The following is a 24537-nucleotide window of genomic DNA, read 5'->3' on the forward strand; positions in this document are numbered from 1 at the left end:
AAGCTTCTGCACATAAGGTTTTACTGTTTTCTCAGAAGTGCATTTTTATTTGGTTATGAAAAAAGGTACAGGAGTTGGGAAGTATCCACTACAGAACACCAGCGTCTGGATGAAGTAAGACCAACCAATATATTTAGAAAATGCAAAATGCTATTATTTGCAACAGAGGGAAAAAATATCAGTCAACACCTACGCAGAGGAAAACTAAGTAAATCTTAAAATACCAAATATTGTTATAATTTGTCACAGTTCTTGTGGTTTATGCAACCAGCACAGAAGCCTCTTCTGTTCTTTTAGAGCTCAGTTCTGTATTACTCATCATCTCAACGCAATAGAAAACTCAGCATACAATTACTGAACCTGGTATATCAGCCTCAGATACAGTGTGAAAGCAAAAAAGGAAAAAAAATAAATGAGAAACCTTTAAGTGCTGTGCATATAAAAATATGACTTGCTCTAAAACCCCCCAGTTATTGACAAACTAATGAACACAGTAGCTATCAAGTAACTGTCAGTCATTCCCACTGCACACAGGCTAATACATGTGGCTCATAAGCATGGTTTCAGGAAGGGGAAAAGGAAAAAAACAAACAAACCACCAACCACAAACACACACCACACCCCCCAAACCCAAAAAAGCCCCCACCTAGAATAAATTTAAGTTCAGCCTCTCTATAGGAAGTACTGAATGATTAGTTTATGAGTCTGTTTTTCCACTCCATCTAAAAATTTGAAGAGATTTATTTCTTCAGTTTCCTTTCAGACACTATGACCATCTACAAACAGATCCTTTTTGGAGAGAAGTGCCAGAGAAGGAGGAATCTGAAGGAATGTGAAGCAGTATGACCATTGCCCAATATTGGAAACATCATCCCTGTTTGCCTGAAGTCAACAATGATATTATATATTCTACAAGGTCTTAATTGTAGGGTCAAATTACTTCTTAATAAGGGTTAAATATCAGCAATGGTTACTTGATGCTAAAGCCCCCACATACTCCTTTGTGTTTGCTGTTCAGTAGCATCATATAATATGCTTAGCTTCACACTATATTGTGTAGACTATTCTTTTAGGCTTCTCATTTTCATATTCCACTGGATTTAATTATGCAGATTACTGAAATTCCACTAGTTTTTCTTAACGGACCAGTATGAAAAATGAACTTTGTAATTACATATGCAAATAAAAGGCAACTCCTTTCATCTGATTTAAGCAAAAGCTACACAAAGACAGGGCTCCAGACAAGTCACTTCTCAGTTTACTGAAGCCCCTGTCTATAAAGCAGCATCAGACAAAGAAGGGATTTCTCTTCTTTAACAGCAAGTGAATGAAGCTGTATGGAAAAAAACCTGGTTGATTATATACACTATTTGCAGATTACTACTATTTATACCTACTATTTGCAGACTAGCTGAAAAATGAAGCATTACACTTAACAAATTAACACAACACAGTGTTAATGCCCGTTCTCTGTAAAATTGCTGTGCTTTTTCAGACCTGTACTGGGAGCATTAAGGTTGGGACTCATGCATGTGTCGAGTCTGGAGGAAAGAAACTTCATAGAGAAGCATCAAGATTTTGGCTTTCTTCTGTACAGAGCTGTGCAATATTCTTGCCTCATCTGCTGTACTGCTTACTGAAAGAAGGAATTTTCGTGTCTTTTTCACAGAATATCAACCTCTAAATACAGGCAATTTAAAAAACTACTTAGAATCCCAAAGACATCCTGTGGAAAATTAGTTTCCTCATTGCATCTTTATTTCCATCAAATTAAGCTACTGAATTTCTGTATATAGTGTTGGAAGCTCACCTTTGCATATGAAAATTTAAGTCTCTTCTGTACTGTAGTAATTTAAAAAACAAAACTTAACACACCCACATTCTCCTGAGTGACATTATAACTGCTGATAAACTGAAGTGGAATTAAAAAAAAAAGGTTAATTTTAATGTGTGTAAACTAGCCTCAGCAGACTTTGTCTATAACTGTTTTTCACTCTTCTTTCCTCGGAGTTTCTAGTTGGGCTGCCCACTCCTTATATAGCAGTATTAAATATAGGTAGACTTGCTAATCTAAAGAATCAATAGACTGCAAACTAGTAATCTATGATCAAGAGAAAGAGGTTTGCAAGCTTAACCTAAGAAGTTTAGCAGAGGAGAACTGAACTGAACACACTCTGAACTACCCTCGCAGGAAGTCGAAGAGGAAGCCTGCGAGATTCACTGGTATATCTGATGGTAACCTTAATGCCAGAACACCACCACTTTGAAACACCAAGTATTCATTCTGGTGTCACTTTTGGTTTTTTGTAACTACTGTTAGAGTGCAGTTTAGAAGAGAGTACTACTTGCATCACACCATTGTGTGATATAGTAGAGCACTGAGTTCAGATTTGACTATAATGGTAGTAAAATTAAAAACTTTAACTTCTAATAACTCACTATATGCAAGTTATAATTTCAAAGACTGAATTCAGATATAAATAACTGAGTATCCTTCTGGAAAAGGGAGACTTACCACTCCAAGGGAGATAAAGCTCCCGTTTATCCAGTTGTGTGATCAAGACTTACAGTTACAACTGCCTTAGAAGTAACTGGTCAGTCATGGGATCTGACAGGCATCTGTCATGTACGTTTGATCTGTAAACCAAAGAAGTTAAGAGAGCTGCCAGACAAGCTCCCAGTGATTTTTTTTTTCCTATTAAGTAATCAAATAGATCCAGATTCTCTCCTGTACAAGCATACTTGTGGTTCTCCAGAACAATGAGCAGGTAAGCTGGAGAAATCCCTGCTGTAGGAGGTAAACGTTTATGTGGACAACATGCCATTTGCTGAGAGATGCAAATAACAGAAACACCTGGTGCAGGAATGCCCAGAGCCAGAACTGTTGGATGTGAAAAATATTCGTGAGATGCATCACTACAAACTTGTCCTGTTCTCAAACTCTTCCCCCTAAGGATGTGCTTCTGTCACTGTCAGAAACGTGAAACTTTGGTCCAAGTCAGTCTAGGCATCATATTTTTCAGAAGTGTTTCTATCCTTAATTAGTATTTTAGTGTGGACATATAAATTTGAGTAAAATACTTCACAGAACAGTTAAGAAACTCCTAAGAAAATGAGGACTTCAGAACCATGCCTTGCATTTGCAAGTCAGCAGGGCACACCTAACCGTGCAGAAATGGGCACAGACATGCCACTGCCCCAGCTGGCTGCTGGTTTTGCAGCCTCAGCTTTTCTCCTTTGGACATTTTCTTTTCCCCTTCCATCCCTCAAAACACAACTCATCTAAGGAGCGGACTGTGGTTATCTGAGGTAGGAGGCACAGTTCACTGCAGCTTTAAACCCAGAGACCGAATTGTCTGTTTTCTGTCTGACCAGAAAAATGCTGTCACACATCAAAACAGCACGGTGAATTGCCTCATTCTCAACACATTTCACATAATTCGGCCACGAAACTAAAAATTACCTGCTACAACAAAATACAAAAAATGGAAACTCCTCCATGATAATAAAATAAAATCTAAAGTAATCCCAAAAGAGCTAAAGAATACACGTTTACTCTCCTGTCACTGAACTTTCTCAATATTTGTGCAGAAGTACATTCATTCCTAGAAGTTAAAGTAGATTCATACTTCCTTCAAGGATTAGTCTGCAAATGGAAATGACACCTTAGACTTCATAAAATCTGAAGATGCAAGCAGAGACATTTGAGACTTCTAAAGCAAAGTGCATAAACTCCTCAGTAGGAAATGGAAAAAGGTAATAGCATTATCTAAATAAGAAAAGCATTAATCTCTAAAATGACTATGTGGGGAGAGACCTCTGAAAAGCAAGCAGCAGCAAGTTGTTAAATATTTGAAGTTAATGATTCCAGTTCAAAGACCTTTTTTTATTCCCAGTAAGCAAGTGGTTCTTTCAAGTTATTACAATGTTAAAAGGAGGATTAATTCTTGCTCCATGTTACATGCTGTACCGCAAGCCAAATTTAAGTTTATTTCCCGATGCCAGCAAGAAGAGCATTAGGGATACTGACAAGGAAGAGAACTAGTTTAGAAAATGAGTAGATACCTATTCTTAACTTGTGTAAAACACACAAACCCTAAAAAACTCCTATGACAAAAGTCCCAAGCAGCAGAAAAATGTCTTTAACCAGTTACGAATACGCAAGAATGGTACTGTATGCACGATCCGTAACTTCAACCTGCATTACCGCCAAGAGGAGAGAGGATGACCCATGGATCTGGGCCAGAGAACATGCAAAGAAACTGAAGAGTCTTCTGGTTCCATTGGGCACTAACCAAAGCCCTACATCAGGCTTCACATTCCCCCCTTCAACAAGCAGCATGTAAATGTAGGTACGGCTTTGTTTTACTTCCCCCTGCTAAGGAAACAAAGTACACCAGCAGAGCTGTGTGGTTTGTGTGAAAACCAGACTACCTTTAGCCACTGCATTTAAGTTTGTGAAACTCGTACTGTCCTTTAAGAAAACCCACTGTGAAGGGCTGTACAGATTTAAATTTTATTTTACGTAGTAGGATACTGAGCAAACTTCTGCTACCTTAGAGCATGTTAAACATGTTCTATTAGAAGTCCCATGTTTGGCAGCATAAAGGGGCATTTAAGTGCTACTAGGTTACCTCTTTCCTAGGTCAGTAGCGCAGCTATAGCTTTCAGTTCTCAAGCACTTAAGAGTAAACCCTCACAAGTCCTTTGAGAAATTATTTAAGCAGTGCAGCTATTTCTGGTGACCCACAAAAACGCCACGGTTCCTCAGCAGCAGTTGAATACCCTGTCCCCTGTACTCAGCTGACCTTGTTTATGCACCAGCACCCGCGCGAGTGCCTTGGCATGAGAAACAGCTGTTATGTAAACTGGATCTGCTGGTGTCACACACACACAGAGCAGCGTTCGTTTCAGCTCCGCTAGATGTGGAGGGAAAAAGGAAGAGGAAAGGCAATATTTGCCAAATGCCAAACAGACAGCAAAAGAAAATCGGCAGTTTCAAGAGGCTTTCCACGCCAAGGAAGAACGCTGACACTACGAAAGCCTTTTTTCAGTTCTACCAAATTTTTAGATGATGGTAAAGCAGACCATGCCCTTCAGGCTGCGAGAGGATTTATTTTATTTAAGGAGTCCTTACCGTTAGAGCTCTGAGTTATAAATACAGAATACGCAGGATCGCAATAGGCATCTTCTCAAACTCTGAACAAACATTTAAGTTTAAACAAAACCAGTAAGTGACCATTGTGTTTATGCTTAGTCAAATCTTAAAGCAGACTTGACTATACAGCAAAAACAGTTTGGCACTTTATGTTTACCTGGTTTTAAACACTGAAATGCTGATCAGCTTTTGGGGTTTGGTTTTTTGTTTGTTTGTGGGTTCTGGTTTCTGTTTTGTTTTGGGTTTTTTGTTTGTTTGTTTTTGTTAAGGGGTGATCACTACCGTACACTTTCCTTCAGACAACCTGATAGGTACCCATTGAATCCATACACAAATCAAAGAGCAGTCTCCTCTAGCCAGTTATCTCATGCTGCCTATTGCAGGAGAATGTAAATCTAAGGTATTTTTGACAGGTTTGCACTCAAGTCATATTAGAACAGCTCTGGGACAAGAGCAGAAGACTTGTATTTGAAGAACTCCAATAGAAGTATTACTATTTTATTTCCTTTGCAAAGCAAATGGCTATAAACTGAAACGTTTCCGTGTTAAAGTGTCGGCAACCAAGAGGAAAAAGTTTTTTTCTAAACTAGATAAAGTTATTTAGGGCCAGCAATTCATGACAAGAAATAGTCAAGATTCTGCTAACTAAAGGACCCTTCTCCCTAAATTCTTATAACAACTAGATCTATCAGGAGCGCACCCAATATTAAAAGTGGATTGGCTTGGCTAGTGCCGAGCACTTTGAAAGTATACAGTTCTTGCTACCCATCAAGAGAAGCTTACAACACAATTTTCTTGAATCTAATAAAATTTTTAAGTGCAATTTAGGCTTTTTAGAAAATATTTACTGGAAAAATCATCAAGTATAAGAATCCGAAGAAAGCTGGTTCTTCAGGCAAAAATCCAGGTGTTCCCTACATAAATACTTACAGGTCCCTCCCCTGCACCTAACTACTGCTGACATCCGCAACTATTAGCTTAATGAGAAATAGCACATCTTGTGCCTGGACATGATCTACATGGCTGCTGACTTGCCAAACAGCGTATAAAAACTCACAAGCTCACACAATAGAGGGCACCAATTTAAGCACCTTCTTTCTGTACAGGTGACTTATGAAAATTTTAGAACCTTTACCTTTGGTTGAAATTGGTCACGAATAAAAGTATTGAATTTCATGCATTACACATTTTAAGCCTCTGTGAAACAAAGTTTTGATTTCTTTGGAAAATTACAGTTGTATGACATCATCATCCCCTCCTACATGCGCCTTTGAGAAGTAGAAGCTTCTCTGGAACCTGGCACTTGTGACAAAACATTTCTAAGCCTCTGGAGAACAGTTTTTTACAACTGCCTGCTGGCAGGATCACTCAGAAAGCTGTGATAATAAAGCTGCAGAGCTGCTGAAGGCCCCTTGCTTTATGTCTGGCAAAAAAAAACACCCCTCAGTAATTTCCAAGCAGCATAGATATTACTGAAAAACAAACTCATGCATAAAATGGATTTAAAGCACAAATTCCTGGTTTTACTAAGTATGTTGAGTCACCCATGACTTTTAACGCAGTCAGTTTTATATATGGCTTTATTTGTTATTTTAATAAGGGCTCAGCAGCAAAAATCATGCTTAAAAGCCAGATGCTTTCTGCTGATTCTGTGAGGACTACTGCTTGTAACGAAGACATCAAGCAAGAGACAGAGGGACAACCAAATAGATACGTCTGGAAATCAGACAGGCAGTTAAATGTCATTAACAAGCGTGAAACCTGGATGTACATGTGAGAGTTGATTGCAATGAAAAGTTACAAGATGCTTCTTCATCCAAAACACCAAGAATACCCCAACCCAGTTGGACAAAATAAATTATGCTAGCATTATGCCAGGCCGAATGAGAGTGCTTTGAAGTAGTTTTGGTGCCTCTGTAGGATGTGGTTTGACAAGTAATCTCCTGTGCCAAAGATTCTGATGAAAGATGAGTCCCTTCAGCAAGTGACCTTGGAATCTTACCTGGCCCATTCAAACTTCTCCAAAAAGAGCTATTTAGGTCCCATAACTGGAGACATTTGTCTTATACACGCTGGAAATCAGCTACAGGTTAATTTATGTCTAGGTGCGTAGCAACAGGTTTTATTTGCTGAAAACAATTTCTATTTTAAAGCCAGAAGTATTGCAAAGAAAAACCATAAATCATTAACTCACATTTAAGTGATCTTGCCTTTGATTTTTTCTGATTTTTTCTAAGATTGCAAGGTTTTCTTTTTCAATGCCTTCATCCTCAGATTTCTTCCCATCAACTGGTTCCTCCTCCTTCATATCATAGTGATCCAGATCTTCAATGTCCTACAGGAGAGAGAAAAATTCCCTGTAAGTAACATAACTATGTTCTTCCTTCAATGAAACCCTCTCCAAGGGCATTTAGAAATACAGCCACATACTGCACAGCACTATGTATTAGCAATTGCTGGATGCCATTTCTATTTTGCTCTAATTTCACCCTCTCAGCCAACAGTATTCACTGGAAGTCTAGGGAGCCTTCACAATACAAACGAGACCCAAATTCACAATGTGTTTCTGGTCACAGAAAGAGGCACAATAAAACCTTTGCGAGAAGGTGATTGTAGTGAATTAGCCCATTAAAGTAGGTACAAAACAGGAAGTTAAGGCATTTTGAACAGGGCTTGAGAATCTTAAAGTACACAAAGTTTACGTGTCTCCAAGATGTTTCCAAAAGCAGGCTCTTTTTTGAATAGCTATATTACACTTCTGGCAAACAATGATTAACATATCTGGCAGGGCTACAGCAACCCTTCAAGGAAGTTAAATATTAGAAAGCTGCATGTACTTTATTCAAGGTGAACATTTCAGCTGAAGATTAGATGCAGCAATTTTAGAATCGGGATACAAGACAAAATTACGTGCTCAAGTACTCTGATCACACAAGCCAACATTTCAGTTCTGAGTTCTAGGCTAAGACACTGAAAAATCTTCCACTCTGTATTCCAAGACGGCGTTATCCTGTTGCAGAGGAGCACTCTGAACTTACGACAGCTGCCTGTAAGGTGATTCAAGCGCTATTTGTGGAGAAGAGGGGAAGGATGTAAATACCTTGAGGTGAAAAAGGAAGCACTACAGCAGCCACACCAGCAAGCTACGAGTACACAACTATCAGATATGCTCCAATATGCAGCACTCCACCACACCTGTGGCTACTCTTCACACACCATCTGTTTGCGTGGCAGGAAAACCTGGCCATAAATGCAAATTCAAAGATGTCTTATGTAGTAAGAAACGCACCTATCTCGTGTCTGTGACAATACTGTGTCCTCCAACTGTAACAGATTTCAGACTGAGTATTCTTTAAAATGCTCACGTTTCTCAAAAGAATGACATAGCCCTAGGGACTGTAAGCTGCTTTTCAACTTAGAAATTGCACTAGATTACAAGTTAAAGATACGTGCCACACACAATGCCATCTTATGGCTTATAATGAGAGACATGACAAATTTTTGTCTAAAGTAACCCGAACAGAGGGCAAAAGCTACTTACGAGTCTGCAAGCAACAAAAGCCTTGTGGCAGCAAGATATGGGAGCATATATACTACCTTTACAGAAACTCTGGCTCCAACAAGCGTGGTCTGGATCAGGCTAAATATGGTGTAAAAGAGGCTGCTTCAAATCAATTCCAGAACACGGGTAACATTTAAATCTTTTCTAAAGGAAGACCTATTCAAAGAATGAGTCACTTATTCTTACTACATACCTTCATTAAAAATCTAAATCTGAAGAAGTCAGAACAGTTCTCCTATAATAAGGCTATTCACAGGGGTTTAAAAGCAAGCGTCTTGGAGCTATTGTAACATGTTGCAGAAGTAATTGAGAAGGGTGGTTCTCATACAGTAAAAAGCTCATTAAAAGGAGAGTGTTGCCAGACAGTGACATAAATCCCTTAAAGTGTAGCGCGCCTGTTTCGGATGTCTTTCCATTTCCTTCAACATATTATAGTTAAAAACTAGCTCACCTGTTTAATAAATCAGAAAACTAATTTACTCTTAGCCAGTCTGCTTCAATTTGGGAGGTACTTTCAACTGTATCAGAGCCAGATCATATGCTGCTTGAAATAGGAGTGAACAATGCAAACTTACTGATTTGGCACACAATGTTACGTATTGTTTGACTAAAGCACAAACAGATGTCCAATTCTCTGTATCCAAGTACCTTACAGCTGAGATCTAGGTTTAAGAAGAAAATTTCACTAGTTTTGGTGGTTGAAGTGAAAGCTGACATTGAGGTAAAAATCCAAATTTTTAATTATCTTTTCTGTTGAACTCTAGGGAGATTACATTTTACAGTTTGGCTTAACAATTAGCCAGACACTGCAGAGCAAAATGCCAGAATTCTACTCAATTGATAACAATCTCATATATACACATACTTCACCCATATCTTCTTCTTCCTCCTCCTCTGATGTAACTTCTTCTGTTGTTCCATTCTGCAATACAACAATGAGGTTTCTGTACAAATTGTGCATACGTTCCTTTCTTTCAAAAACAGGAAGTCTACTATCAAAGAAAAAGCAGTTTATACAAAAGTTACACTTATCAAGGTCTGCAATGGACTGAAGTTTAACGTGAAAGATAAACAAAGATGCCTTCCTGGAGTATGGCAGTGAAGAGACTTTTGCATGAAGCAAAGATAAACAGAAAGTCACAATTAATTTCACATTAAAGTGGAAACTTAAGATTCAGATAAGGATATCCTAATCTGAGGCAGTGACAAATGCAATAAGCAAGTCAAGCGGGTTATAACTCATGATCTCTTAATCGTGAAATCAGATCATGGCTCTGACTAGAATCTATATACGTGCTACACCTCTAAAAAGAAAAAACACCAAACTTTAGACCTCTAAAACTTAATGGATTTTTGTCTCACTACCTAGAACTTCTATGCAACAACTACTATCATCATATAACCATTGTTATTAGATTATTTGATAATTGAGTTAATTTTTCATGGTGTTCCATTTCAGGATACCACTTCAGGCTCAGGAAGTCTCCAAGCTGCAGAAATACTCAGGTGCGTTCTGATATGCTTGTGCTCTGCTTACTCTTCCTTTGGCAAAGATGGAGTGCCACTGCTACAGACAATGCAGGGGACTAAGTGGATCTCTGGCCTCTCTTATTTAACTTGCAACTTATCTGACATTTCCAGCTAAGAAACTTTCCATGTGCTTGTTTTTGAGTTTCAGGGCACAAGCAAGACTCTTCAACGCAGCTACTTCCTAATATTACAGGCCTATTGCTTACAGTTGCACTGCCTCGTGGGTGGCTGAGAAAAAAGACCTATAGGGTTACAATTTGGCACATGACCAAAATTAAGCAAGTTATTTGTCATTACTATAGTACTGTCACCACAGGAAAACCATCTGTTATGCTTCAGGAGCTTTTAGAAATCATGTCATCTTAACATGTATAAGCAAAAGAAGCTATCATAATCTTATTAAAAACCAACAGTTACTGTCAGTTACCAGTTCTGTTTTCAGCACAATACAAAACATTTTAGTTAACCAGAACATTTCACAGCCCTTCACAACTCTTAATTTGCCAAGTGCACAAAAAGTAAACGAGGCACCTCAGACACTCCCTACCCAAAGCAGCATATGGGCTTGATATCCCATGTCTCTGCAAGCCATTAAAGAGGAAGGAAAACACCAATAGTAATTCATCCAAGTGCATGCTGTAAAACATACACTCTTCAAGAAAAGAGCAAGCAGTGTTCAATCACATTTACATTTCAGAAAAAAGTAAATTTGGGAAGCACTAGGAATACGCAGTGATTGGCTTGAACAATATTTAGAAGGGAATTAAACCAACAGCACTGGTATCACATACACACCTTTCAATGATACAGACACTCCAAAGGAAATCGTGTAATATTATCACACCGTGATTAAATGGATTCTGCAAACAAAATTCAGATTGAGGACACCATAAAGCAACAGCTTCATATCCCTGTTCTGGCTTACGCATGGTTTAGTCGTTCCCACCATCTTGTTTCTTGGAGTTGAAAAAACAACTCTTTTGTTGCCATAAGGAGGTGTCCACAGCTTTTTTAATTTACCTGTCCAGCTGGTAATGGCTGATCCAACATTTCAACATCTGGATGCTGAGGAAGATTATATAATCTGCAGAGGTCGCATATTAATCGCTTCAGCTGTTGAAGAAGCTAGAAAAAAAGAAAACATGGAAACGTCTATTCAAACCAAAGCACAGAACAATATATTTTGAATTTTCTTCACTGTTGGTACTAAACTTCCAGTGACCGGACAGCATTTAAATCCGCGCACACTGGGATAAAGTTTATGCCCCCTCTTTTTTGCTGTAGCCATTGTAATAAAATCCCCACAATGGGAAACCAAGGACGTGGCAAGTTAAAGATGGCTCCTGTTCACCTCCTTGTGTCAAGCAAAGAAAGTCATGAGCCAAAGAAAAATCTGCTCTGGCAGCATCATCAATTCCAGGCACAGGTGTCTCAGCCACAAATCACTACGAATAATCAAATGATCATATTCCATGAGACAAGATGGTCCATTCCAGTTCCCTAGGTTAAAGAACCATGTCTTCAAACAGTGAGGAACAGTCTGATTTTCCACATCCTGAATCCCTTTCTAGGGCACACCAGTGAGGCACCAGAAGCAAGATGAGCACTGTACAAGGTGTAGAAACTAGCCAGCCCCTGAGCTAGGACCCAAGCACTCTGCTTGCCAGATCTGGTATCAGGTTGAGGCACAATCTGCTACTATCACTCATTTCTGTTTCCAGCTTTCAGCCTTACACCGACTGTGTTCGGTTAACTGCAAAGTACGAAACACCTTTCACCCATTGTAACGCTATCCAGAAAATAATTTTAGTTCAGCAGAAACACAGAAACATTAAGTTTGCTCCTTAATCACCATTAAGAAATCACCAAGTGGATTTCTATAGCTGTTAACTTTCCCTAGGCAGCCTCAGATTCCTAGTTAAGGCCAAAGCCATAAAAGACTGTACTACTGCACTTCCTAACTTTTCAAGGTCTATGTCAGAAAAACAAGGAAAGGACTGCAGAATACGTCTTGGTCAACACTTTGTTATTTGCAGTCTAATAGCCTAGATGAAGCTTGCAAAAATTATACAACCATTTATGGACTTTTCTTCCAGATACCAAAGGAAGTTTGTCTTGTCACTTGTAGAAGGCAGTGTGAAAAGACAGACACTTCTGTACACACATCCTTCAGCACGACTAGTGGTTACCCTCAGAGCGGCAACCCCCACTCCCCTCTAAGGATCGCTCCATAAAGGAGGGAGGCTCAGGCAACGTGGCCTCAGCCAAGATACACCAGAGACTGTATTATCCTGAAAGAATGATACCTCTACAGCGCTATTTGGTGTTTGTGTACTGTATTTCTTAAAATATACAATAAATTAAGGTATCTAAGAAAAATTTAGTCACTCCAAAATATTCCACATGTCTAAAGCCTTACTATTGGCCAGTTTCGATGCTCTTCCCTCATCATACTGCAAGTGAAAATTCAGCCTCTCCACGGTTAAGAACTCATTTCCTAGCCCAAATCACTAGCAGTGATAAGCAAATGTTGCCCTTATGCTATTTGAAAGCTTCAATGCTTTTCCCTTCTCCAGCAGAATTCAGTGTTCCTGTTTAATAGGAGTGTTATTTATTCATCAGATGCCATGAACTGCCATACCAGCCCACATTACAAGAATTATGAAGTTCTCTCCTTGCAAACGTGGTGTGATGTTTCTGCATCACTCACGTCATCCTTAACTCAAAAATAAAGCAGATGACACCAGAAGAACTGGTGTATCAGCAACGCATTTCTTGTCAGTATATACATGAGATGTCATACTTTTATGTTGCCAGTTGCATTTTTCATCAGTGTTAAGACTCTACACCTGTTTGAAACTTCCTGGGTGTCTGAAACATCAGGAAATCTTTTAGCAAGCAGAAAGCAGGTTAATCAATCAAACGGTTAGTTGGTAGGTAGAGCCACAGGTCTTCGAACTGTTATTCTCAATATGTGTAAGATGCTTAAAGTTGCACTGCTAAACACTTTGTTGAGAAAATTTTTCTCTGCACAAACAACGCTGCCTCATGGAAAGCTGGAGCACAAACTATAAAATTTGAGGAACTGCAATTTTTCTCACGTAGCTATGTAGAGCTAGGCAAGCCATTAACTTGTTTACATCTGTTGTGAAGCATACAAAACATCTAAATGGTGAGGGAAGAACACCACCACCAGCATTTGGCTGGTCCAAAGCTTGGAAAAGCAAATTAACACAATATTAGATGTGTCTCTACAGAAAGAGACAGTAAGGGCTGGGCAGAGAGTTAAGAACTGCTTCCTGCCCTGCTTCCTCCACTCCCCATCATCTCCTCGAGAAGTCCTGTCACCTGAACTGAAATTCAGAAGGAATCTTTGGGGCCAGGCCATAATACATTGCAAGCTTCTCTCGCTTCCTTCTGAACGCAGCACCTCTGCAAGGTACACAAGCACTCCCAAAGCAACACGCTGCTGGCACAACCTGCACCAGATTACACTGTGGCTGTGCCTGAAGAGGTGTCTCCCTGCCTCCAGCAGCACATTTTCACCCTCTCGTTCACATTGGCACCAGAGATCACACAACCATGCAGCAACTTACAAGCTTCGAGGCAGATCAATTCCTGATGTGCTTCAGCACAAAACCAACAACTTCACCATAAAGGGGGAGGCGGGAATTTGCAGCTGAGAGCAGGGACCCCCTCCCTTGGCAGCAGTCTATGCTTTGGGGTGAGCTTAGAGCAACTGCCAAACTGCAGTTTTGTTTTTATAGCTAAGCTGTTTTACTTGATGTCAGTTTCTACATCTGCAAAGGTGGTGGCAGCGTGAGAAGCTGATCCCATCTCTACAACCTTTCTTCCTTATTGCTATGTTTTTCCTCCACAGGAATTAATCTCGTACCCTTGATCCCTCTGCCATGGATCACCACCACCACTATCCCTTACGCTCTGCTCATGTGTATGAAAAAATCACAGGACACCATGGGCTGAAAGGCACGTCTGGAAGTCATCTGATCCAAACCCCTGCTCCAGGCAGGGCCTAGCGTGATTTGCTATTTGTTAAGGGTACATGAATAGCCTGTATCAAAAGGGATAGCAGATTTCTGCCATGTATTAATAATTTAAATGCATTTCCAGGCTAACTTCACATGCTTGGCTAACGTAAAATGAATGCTTAGCACACACTCTTTGCTGCTACTGAAGAAAAGTTGGCTTTCAGTGTACCAATAGTTTCCCTGGAATATAAACTGCCTAAAGCAGAAACTAAACAGCAACTAGAATGCGCAATCCACAGGGTATTAAAGGAGCAATGTAAATAGCCTGCATAAGGTAATGCTCAAATGCTCAAGACCAAATACAGTGACAAAATTATGAATTAGTGATATTGATTATAATATAAAAATAATAACAAAATATAAAAGCATAATATACACATCTATAATATAATTTTTAATGCCTCGGGAGTTGAGAAGTTGGTACTTCTTACGGATACCATAATGCTGTTTTAGAACACAAAAACACCTCTTAGTATTTTTTGCTTCCTGTGTTAACATCTTACAAATCTGAAAACAGTTTAGAACAATTTTTCTAAAGCCTATCCTACATTAAGAGGCCTTTTTATGCATGAGGAGATCTTTCTAATGCAGTATGAAAGCATTAACTATTTTAGGATAACCTTTAATGATATTAATACGCTGCTGGGTTCACTATGAAGCACCTTGTTTTCCGCTTACCAAGAAACCTGGACTGAAGAAGTATGGTGTAAGTATACACATACTTATTTTCCTATATGTATCTATACATATAGAAACATATGTATACATATACATACACACGCACGATCTATACCTGTAAGAAAATAAATAAATCAATAAATCTTAGCTTGCCACTGAAGGAAACTGCTGAAGAAGGACACAAGAGGAAGCAGAGGGAAGAAATAACTGTCATTTGGAGCGTGGCCACTACTTAGCAGTCAGGTAGCCTGTGACAGTAACTGGCCTCACGCACAGTCAGCAGCCTTGGGCAGTTTCAGAAAGTAAAGCAAAGCTTTTTCCTGCATTTTGTCTCCGTGTTCCCTAATACATAATTAGGTGCTGCTGCATTGGTAGTTTGCAAAAGCCAACGTTCTTTCCTGAAATGTCATCGTATGGGACTAAATCTAAATTCTTAATGCAGCAGCAGTGAGCTTAGGGACAAGAGCAGCTTATCTAAGTCGTACACATACTTATGCCAGGAATTCTGTATTTTTGAAGTCTTCCATGAAAGTTTGAGCCCTTAAGGTTTGGAGAGTGTGAGAACTGAAGCTGCCCACCTGAACTTAAGTCTATTTCACTATTCCCTTTAAAAAAAAAAAAAAAACACCTCCAAATCACGTATAGGTATATTTAATAACCCATGAAGTAAAGTTTTAGACTTTAGACCTACAATGATAACTTCCATTATATTAAACAGAACAGTAAAACTGCAGTAGGATTTATCTTTCTCATGGCACAACCACTAGAAGGCAGCTGTCAATTTTAGCTACCTACCCAGCCTAATGCAATGCTGATTTTCAGGATCCGAAAGGGAATTCAGGAGACACTAGGGGTCAGGGAGAGTTCTGTAGCCTCTTCATCTGCAGACCGGAACTTGTTCAATACGAACAATCAAGCAACTAAAGCCTCCAAACCTCACGCTATCTGTGCTGATCATGTTCTTAACCGCCTTTCAACATTGTTAGCATTCCGAGGAATTTTCATAGCAAAAAGGACCATGCTGATGCCAAGGTAAAGTAACAGTTTCAGACCCACAGAAGGTTTTCCAGGAAACGTGTACATGATTTTAACATGGGTAAAAGAGTTTTCCTTTTGCCATGTCAAATGACAAGGCTTCCATATGTCTAGCCCTGTCAAACTTTTATGCCTGAAGAGCATGTTCTTCAATTTCCCTAACAGCTGATACCTGTCAAAAGTTAAAGAAGTAGAAAGGGCAGGGTAATACCAAAGAACATTACATCAGGGCACATGTGCTAGCAGTGCTTTTAGCACGTTTGCTGTGCTCAGTTCAGTTCCTGGAAGAGTCCAATGTATTTTCCCATTCAAAATTTAACTGCTCCAATAACTTTATGAGTTTAGAGCAACATGGCACAAACCATCCTTTAGATACAATAAATTAAATGAAAAATGGTTTGAAAGATTCTAAAAGTCTAAATTGAACTAAGTGAGTTTTTAGGAGAGAATGTGATAAGTGAGAAGCCTCTGGATTTCTACAGGTTCTTTATCCCTTCCTACCCTACTCCAAGAAGACTGTGTCTGAGCTCCTCCCCTTCACTGGCACTGCAGAAAGTGAGTTGCAAGGGGGAAAGTTGTAGGGAGAAAAAACAGACCCAAAATTCACAGAGCCAAGCCTTTTGAGCAAAACAAAGAAGTCAGATTTTGTAGTGTAAGTATTTGTCTCTTCAGCCACTCCCATCTGTTTTCATCTTGGCATAACATGATGTGGGGTGGATTCCTGAGAAACCAATGGGCCATCCACAGGTGTCTATTACATCAACCCATCACTTTTACATGGGCAAGTACAATCTTGATATCAGAAGCTGTTTTCTTACATTGTACATAAGCAGTCTACATGCATATGCAATTCAGGACAGCAAGTCCTATGCACGTTTGCAATAAAGCTTTCTACCCTATTGCAAGCAAACCTGTAGGTAGTTAAATATAGGAAATATCTTGTTTAAAACCTTTAGTCTGAAGCTACTGGCCACACCACCTTCAAGCTAGATAACCTTCTGAAAAGTGCATTTAAGAAAAAAGTTGATTTAGCCATATTTTCTACCACTGTACTGATGCATGTCTTTCTAGGCAGAAGTCACAAAAACTAAACAACATTCTTGCAAATGTAGTTTAGTCTAAAGTTTAGGTTGTAAGACGAAAATACACAACTGATATGCATGTCTCCTGTAATGAGATCCACCAAAATACATTAAAACACTAATGTTCTTCTGCAATGCCCCTTTGTTTTTAATTACAGAAAGGCACATGAAGACTCTCGCTTGCTTGTTAGTTTTCTAATTAATTCTGACAGAAGTCAAATGCATTCTAAATAGTCTTCAGAAAAAGAAAGTTACACATTCTAATTTAAATGTTTGTTCATGTGACAAAGCTAAACAAACACCCCAAAAAACCAAAACACTTGCTCACCAGAGTATTGCTCTTCTTAATATCTTCTAAACGCTCTAAGACTGAAGTCAGGTTTGGGTCATCTGATTCTACAAACCATATTGGTGATGAAGAGGGGTAAGACTCCTGTTAAGAAAAAACAACACAAAAGACCCAACAAATAAATAAATAAAACACCCAGAATGCTTTTAAAACTCATTCACCCCAAAAATTTCACAATACAGTAAGGTAACATAGAAGCTTTTAACACAGCATTTTTAGGCAATGCAAAAGAAGTTGAATGAAATCCTGCCAACTGGTTCTTCTAGTATTTCATCCTATTTTCATCTTGATCAGATGAAACATACATAAGAAACAGTGCTGAAAAGTTTAAAACCCTGGAGGCAAGTGGAGCAGGAGGGACAAATTTAGAAATGCATTACAGGTGATTACCAAAAAGATAGAAATGACAAGCCGTACACGTCAAAGAATAAAACTATATCGATGCCAATTTTTTGTAAAAATACAGATTCTTCCAAATAAAAGCTGTGAAAGCAACAAAGCCTGGCATTCTTCATGTTTCCTTCTCAAAGAGGATTATTCAAACTGTTCTAGCACTGGCCCTCAGACTGAAGCAACATTACTTCTCTTTCAAGGCAGGAGATTTGAGCTAACAGGCAGATTATGATGCCAAAAATCTGCAATTTTATCTTTGTACCATCGAGGCTCATACAGGACTTTCCACTGTTGAAAGATTTCTCAAACATTATGTTAAGAAAGCTTACAGAATAACTTTCTTCCACCAATAGAGTCCTACAGTTGTTAGGCAGGTGCCAAAACACATCCCAGTGACAGTGAGCTCAGATGGGTTCACAGGATTAGAAGTGTACTCAATTTTCCAGAACAAGCCAGTGTTAGGGCACATACAACATATGGAACAGATGTGGCCCACAACCCCTCATACAATCCATGACAAGTGATTTTTCCGTCACTAAGCTGCCACAGCATGCAGCCTTTCAAAAGCTGCTTGAAAAATCCTCGCTACAGAAAGGTAAACCAGAAGTCCTTTGCCTCTTGTTTAGATGTTTCAAAAAGCAATTCCTATTTTTTCCTAACACAGGCTCGGTAACATCGTGAGGATGGAGAAAACCATGTAGCCTCCAACTGAACCGTAAGTGTCTCTTCGTATTATTGACATGTTTGGATTTTTTTTTTGTTTTAGTTATTTAAGGCATTCTCCTCCATTTATCACCCATTCAATTAAATTTTAGTTGCGGAGGACAAATTGCTGAACCTCAGTTTTATCACCCAGATATTATCTTCATATCCCCAGGTCTTACAAAATTATATGAGGGAATTCTCATTCCTTTCCCTCACTGCAATTTAAAAGGAAATATTCCACGTTTCTCATTCCAGAGACAACAAATCACGCTTCATTCTTCAACACTTACAGCATGAAGGTTCCTACTGCTCTTTAACAGGTGACTCCAAAATGTGCACTATGCGTACATATTTACACTCTTTCTTGAGTGTATATTCTTTGCTTTACTGTTTTCAAGACGGCAATAAGAAGTTTCACAGAAAGAAGACATCACACCTGTCTGTCAGTGTTACCGTCTGGTCTTTGGTGATTCCCAAGCAAGCTTAGCCTTAGCAAGCTCTCAAAGTGCAAGAGAAAAACCCAGACCTTCCTAACTTAATCTAGCTTCTGTCATTTCAAAGGTACTCGGTTTATCAGAATACAGAATGCTATCCCACTGGAAAACAGGAGAAAAACACATGCATGTTAGAACTGGCTTTTAACAACATGAAGCTGATCTTCCAGCTGAAGTGCTGAACTTCATAAAAGAAGCCATGTGACTAGAGAAAGGACATTTTGGCAAAACAGACTATCAGAGCAGAATCCCCAGCTGGCAGCACGCTCCAGGGAAGTTCTAGCTCCAGAGGTCTAAAATTCCCACCTGTAAACTGAGGCCTTTGCCTAAACTTATTTTTCAACAAGCTCAAGCCTCCTCCCCCCAAGCTTATATTTATTTTTTTAAAATCACAGCTAAAGATACCTCAGAAGAATACACGATATTCCCAGTATCCTTATGAAAAGACAAACTGTTTAGACCTTTCAGCTTCACTTCGGAGCATATCATACACAAAGCAGGGACCTTAGAACACCTATTCTTGATTAACTAAGGCCTAACATCTCAAATGTCTGTCAAGAAAGTCCAGTGCTCAGCTTGCCAAGATTTTAAGGCTAAGGAAGGCAAACAGATGGGTAGTTACGTGTAGTTTAATTGCTTTTTTCCTTTACCAAATATAGTACCTTGGAAAAGTGTATTTTCTCCTCGGTTTCACTTAAGACACTCTTGAAAGACTAACCACTATCCCTGCTGGAAAAACAACGTTGAGTTCCCAGCTGCCACTGGCTTCCCAAATTATTGGTTTTTAGGAGCTACGTTTGAGGGGCCTACAGGAAAGCTGGGGAGGGACTCTCTGTCAGGGAGTGTAATGATAGGACACAGGGTAACGGCCTCAAACTGAAAAAGGGTAGATTTAGATTGGATAGCAGGAAGAAATTCTTTACTGTGAGGGTGGTGAGGCACTGGAACAGGTTGTCCAGGGAAGTTGTCAATGCCCCATCCCTGTAGGTGTTCAAGGCCAGGCTGGATGGGGCTTTGAGCAGCCTGGTCTAGTGGGAGGTGTCCCTGCCCAGGGCAAGGGGGTTGGAACTAGGTGGTCTTTAAGGTCCCTTCTAACCCGAACCATTCTGTGATTAAAGACATTCCAGGTTTTGCACTGATAACATCTCTCATTTTTAATAACATGCAGCCTACCTGTAAAGTCTTCTGCGACAGCGCAATATTCTTACCTCAAGACTTCCACACTGCACACTGGACCCTTCTGCACAATGGGGAACATCAGAAGGGAGGCTTTGCTAACCATGGCCCTACTGCCTGAAGGTTCCTTTGAACCAGCTATTTTTGAGACCTGAACTTCTCTGGCCAGCTCATGAAGTTAAGAGAAAGGCAACAGGGTAAACTCTGACTTTAGATCACACCAGCATTCCCACCAGAAAACACAACAAACAAGCAAAATCCCTTCCAAGATTCACTGAGCCATCTGCTTCTTAAAATCCTCAGACTCATTAGAATAAAAATATTCTCCAGATACAGTCAACACTTGGACAGTGTATGCACATTCTCCTAACAGGTATTTTTGGCTTTTTTTTTTTTTAAGCACTTGTTAATTATGTTAGTCCAGGTCTAAGCAAGTCTATTAATTGCAATGATTTATAGAAGATAAACGTCTGCCAGTCCGCTCTTCTAAAATGTACGTGGAATCTGAAGACTGCTTACAGAACGAAGCTCAACTCTTCACTGTCTATATTCTTTTTTTCCTGACAGTTCTGATTCTCCTTTAACCACCAGAAAGATTTAATGAACAAACCCACAGTAGGACATTTGTCAGTTGCAACCGGTATCTGCCCCAGTCTGGGGGAGCTATACAAAAATCTCCTCCAACAAACTTGCAGCAAACCCTTCGTCAGACAGGGACATGATGGATCGTGCAGATTTGATGATCAAGCAATCCCACCATGCGTTTAAATACATTACAGTGGCCACTTGAACGTGCTGATGCCTTCTGCACTGAATGACAGTCCTTCCTCATTCTTTGCTTTCATTCCAACTTGTGCCATTTTTTGCAATGAAAGCAAGTCCTGCTGTATGTGAGAACACGTACCAGGATTTGATACTGCCTGCATTACTAGTGTATAGCACAAATTAATTACTGAACCCTAAAAATGATTAAATATTCAAATTCTTAGTCTGCTTTAGCTTTTGAATCATGAATGAGAACAACGCATTTATCAGAAAGGCTTTTCTTAAACACTGTGTGAGCATATTCACTCATCTGTGCCAGAAAAGATTTCAAATTTTAGACTTCTGGAATATGGATAGTTAATTGCATATTCCAACTTTTTCCACAACAGATTAAAATACAAGTTCAAACTTTCAGTTTGTTGGAACACTCTAATTCTTCAGACTTACGAATAAATTTGTTCGTTTAAATTAAAAGAAATAAATGGCACTAAGTTTCTGTAGATCTGTAAGTAATCCATATTTTTGGAACAGCTGAGTTTCACGCGGATATGAGTCACTATATTTTGAAATACAGAATTCACACACAAACTTCAAACATTCTGATCTTGAGATATAAACAGGCTCATGAGTTTGTAACACCGTAGCATGCAATGAAGAACTAAGCTTGTGGTTTGTAAGGTCAAAAAAACCTGAACTCCACACAAGCTAGTTCTGTTGAGAGAATTAAGACAGCTTTTACTTCCATATCTGCATCCTATAGAGAGGAGAGATGGATTTGAGTTATGTCATGTAAGGAACACAAGCTTCCCAAATACAGAGACAACATTTAATGAGGGGAACCCTAGAATAGCAGCTATTTTACTATTAATTCTCAGTGGCTAAAAAACCCAAACCATGATTTTGGGCCTTTCAGCACCCAGCTGACACGCAGTGATTTTGTATGCTCTAGCTTAGCTGCACAGCTATCACCCATATGAAGTGTTTGAGATCTCTTATGTAACTGCCGGAACACGACATTTTCCCTCTTCTCTACAAGCAAAAAATCCATCAGAGGAGGCAAAAGCTGCAGCGCTCGGATGCGGGCAGCATTCACAAGCTAACCCACGTCCACGCTGTACGGCTCGGGCAGTGAATGCAATCGCTCAGTGAGACATGACACGCCGCGATGGCATCACACCGCGCATGTACCCAGGACAAAGGCAGAATGTTTACAGCCAGCCCAGATATGATTACAATGCATGGGATCATCACTTCTGGAGAGCCTTTGTATTAACACCAGGACAGATCGGGAGCTTTGTCAACACAAACGCTGCTCTAACAGAAAGCGGCAAACGAATTTAGCCTACTAATAAATACACAAAATACAAAGAGAGTGAAGCCCCGCACTCACGCCACTGGGACAATTTCCAAACCTGCCACATCATTTTGGAAAACCACAGCGTATTAGAAGAATACAGATTAGGAGACGACAGGATCTCACTGTTCAGACATTCTGATGTACCCTCTGTAACAGAGACTACTTACATTTTATTAACAATTTTGCTTACCAAACAAACAAAAAAGCAGCAAAAAGTGACAGAAGATACCAGGAACACATGCATTAAGACAGCTTTTCCTGGGTAGAGCTCCATCATCTAAGTATATCCTAGCTAAGCTTTCTCATCCGTAACAATAAGGCTGTTTTACTTGCCATGTTATATAATCTTTATCCTGTTCTCTAAAGCTACAGCGACACAATTTTGATGTTAGGAAGAGACTTTTAAACGAGCTGTTTCTAAATGACTACAATGCTGTTGAAATTGTGAAGTTGCTAAATTAAAACAACACATCTTGCTCACATTCCTAAGATTAGAACAACCTGTACACACAGTCTGCTATGAGGTAATAGCGTAACCACGTCTCCCTGTACACAACGGAGCCATTTTATCACGGCCAAACGGTAGGAACACACATTTAGACACACGTCTTCAGCATTATGATTTAAAATCACAATTACACGCTGACAGTTGTTCATTTTCTTTAATTTCCAGATCCTTTTGGATTTTAACAGTGTTTTGGTTTTGTTTCCTTTTAAAACTCCTTAGCACACCGGCTGGACAATATTCAACCAATTTTATTTCTTTTCTGTTTATAGTTTTTGCAAAATCTCCATCATTGACAGAACCTAGTTCTGTTCTTTTTACACCAGCTACAACTAAAACTTCGCTGATTTTCATAACAGCACTTCTATCTTCTCGGTCCCAAAATTTTTTGTCCACCCCCCTTTATTTCCAAACAACAGAACGTCAAACCCCCAGATCTTTTAAACAGCTTACTTGCTTTGAGAAGGCTAGCAAGAGACCATTCTAGCTCACACAAATCTTGGTAATGAAGTAAATCCTAATGTAACAGGACATTTCAGAGGGCTGATGCAGTCTTTTCAAGGTGAACATTTGCAGCTCTAAGGACACATCAAGTAATTGATCTCAAATCATAGATGGCTTTCCCTCAGCAGACACCTTGGCGCTACCAAATTTGTTCATTTGAATTAAATAGGGGAATTAGATTATTTTTTTTTTAATATAATCAAGTCCCACTGGTTAAGGATCATATATACATCCTACACAAACATTCAAAAAAATAGTGAAGATTAATTACCATTAGCTACAATTTAGTACATATTATTTGAAATTATTGGTCAGTCATTCACTACTTATGAATTTTTCACCTGTGCCAACCTGCCTTTAGAGGAAAAAACCAAACAGAATTAATATTAACAAAAATATCAGGACTTGAGAAGATATTCTTAAAGCTGAATTTTAGCTTGATGACCATAAAACACCAGTCCTTACAGGTTCTAAAAGAGTATTAGTTGTGATTACAGTACTGACAGATTGCTTCCCATTATTGGGGGCCAAATTTTCCAAAGGCAGCTTAAGTGCAAGTGAGAATTTTCTACCCTAGGTACTTGAGTGCCCGTGAAATCCGTAGGCTAAAAACACTTAAAAGTCAGCAGATTGTCATCTGCCCTCCCATCCCATTCTTTAGAATAATTAAAAAAATGTAGAAAGCATGAAGGGCCGCTTTCAATTCCAGTTTTTTGAAACTTCATTGGAAGTAATCCAAATAAAACTATTTCATAGAAACCTCAAGTTCCTAAAACCCCAAAAATTTGTATTTTCAGACATCCAGACACCACCATTTGCTCTGTTGTACAGATTGAGTTATTGAACATATTACAATATTCTAACATTTCTTTTCCAAGTTCAAGTAAAAATTTGCACTTTTACAGATGAAAGAATTGGCATTTCTTGAAGACTCTAACAGTTCAGTGATTCAGAGTTCTAAAAGATAAGAAAAGTGTACGCAATGGGGGGGTTAAAAATAAAATTTAATATTGGGGGTGGGGAGGAAGCAAAGTGAATTTTACCCACCCCTACTGAGCAAGGGGAAAACTTCAACCTGCTTTTCCTTTCGAATTTTAAGATTGTATATAACATAATATTAACTTGCTCAATGCATATAAACAGAAGGACATCTATTATTCACTAGAGTTCAGTAAAACAGAGATCTTTAACTGTT

At 39.2% G+C, this 24537-nt stretch overlaps 1 protein-coding gene across 1 annotated transcript in view; it reads right to left on the reverse strand.

Moving 5' to 3' along the window:
* The window catches only part of UBE2Q2 (ubiquitin conjugating enzyme E2 Q2), a 48668-nt gene that overhangs the window by 13258 nt on the left and 10873 nt on the right, over nt 1-24537 (reverse strand). Inside the window, exons 2-5 of the mRNA XM_063347370.1 lie at nt 17423-17527; nt 11271-11375; nt 9586-9642; nt 7353-7493 (exon numbers count right to left, since the gene is read on the reverse strand). Of these exons, the coding sequence (XP_063203440.1) occupies nt 7353-7493; nt 9586-9642; nt 11271-11375; nt 17423-17527 (408 nt within the window). The remainder of the gene's footprint in view (nt 1-7352; nt 7494-9585; nt 9643-11270; nt 11376-17422; nt 17528-24537) is intronic.

This window comes from Chroicocephalus ridibundus, chromosome 9 (genome assembly GCF_963924245.1).
Source record: "Chroicocephalus ridibundus chromosome 9, bChrRid1.1, whole genome shotgun sequence".
Classification (NCBI taxonomy): Eukaryota; Metazoa; Chordata; class Aves; order Charadriiformes; family Laridae; genus Chroicocephalus; species Chroicocephalus ridibundus.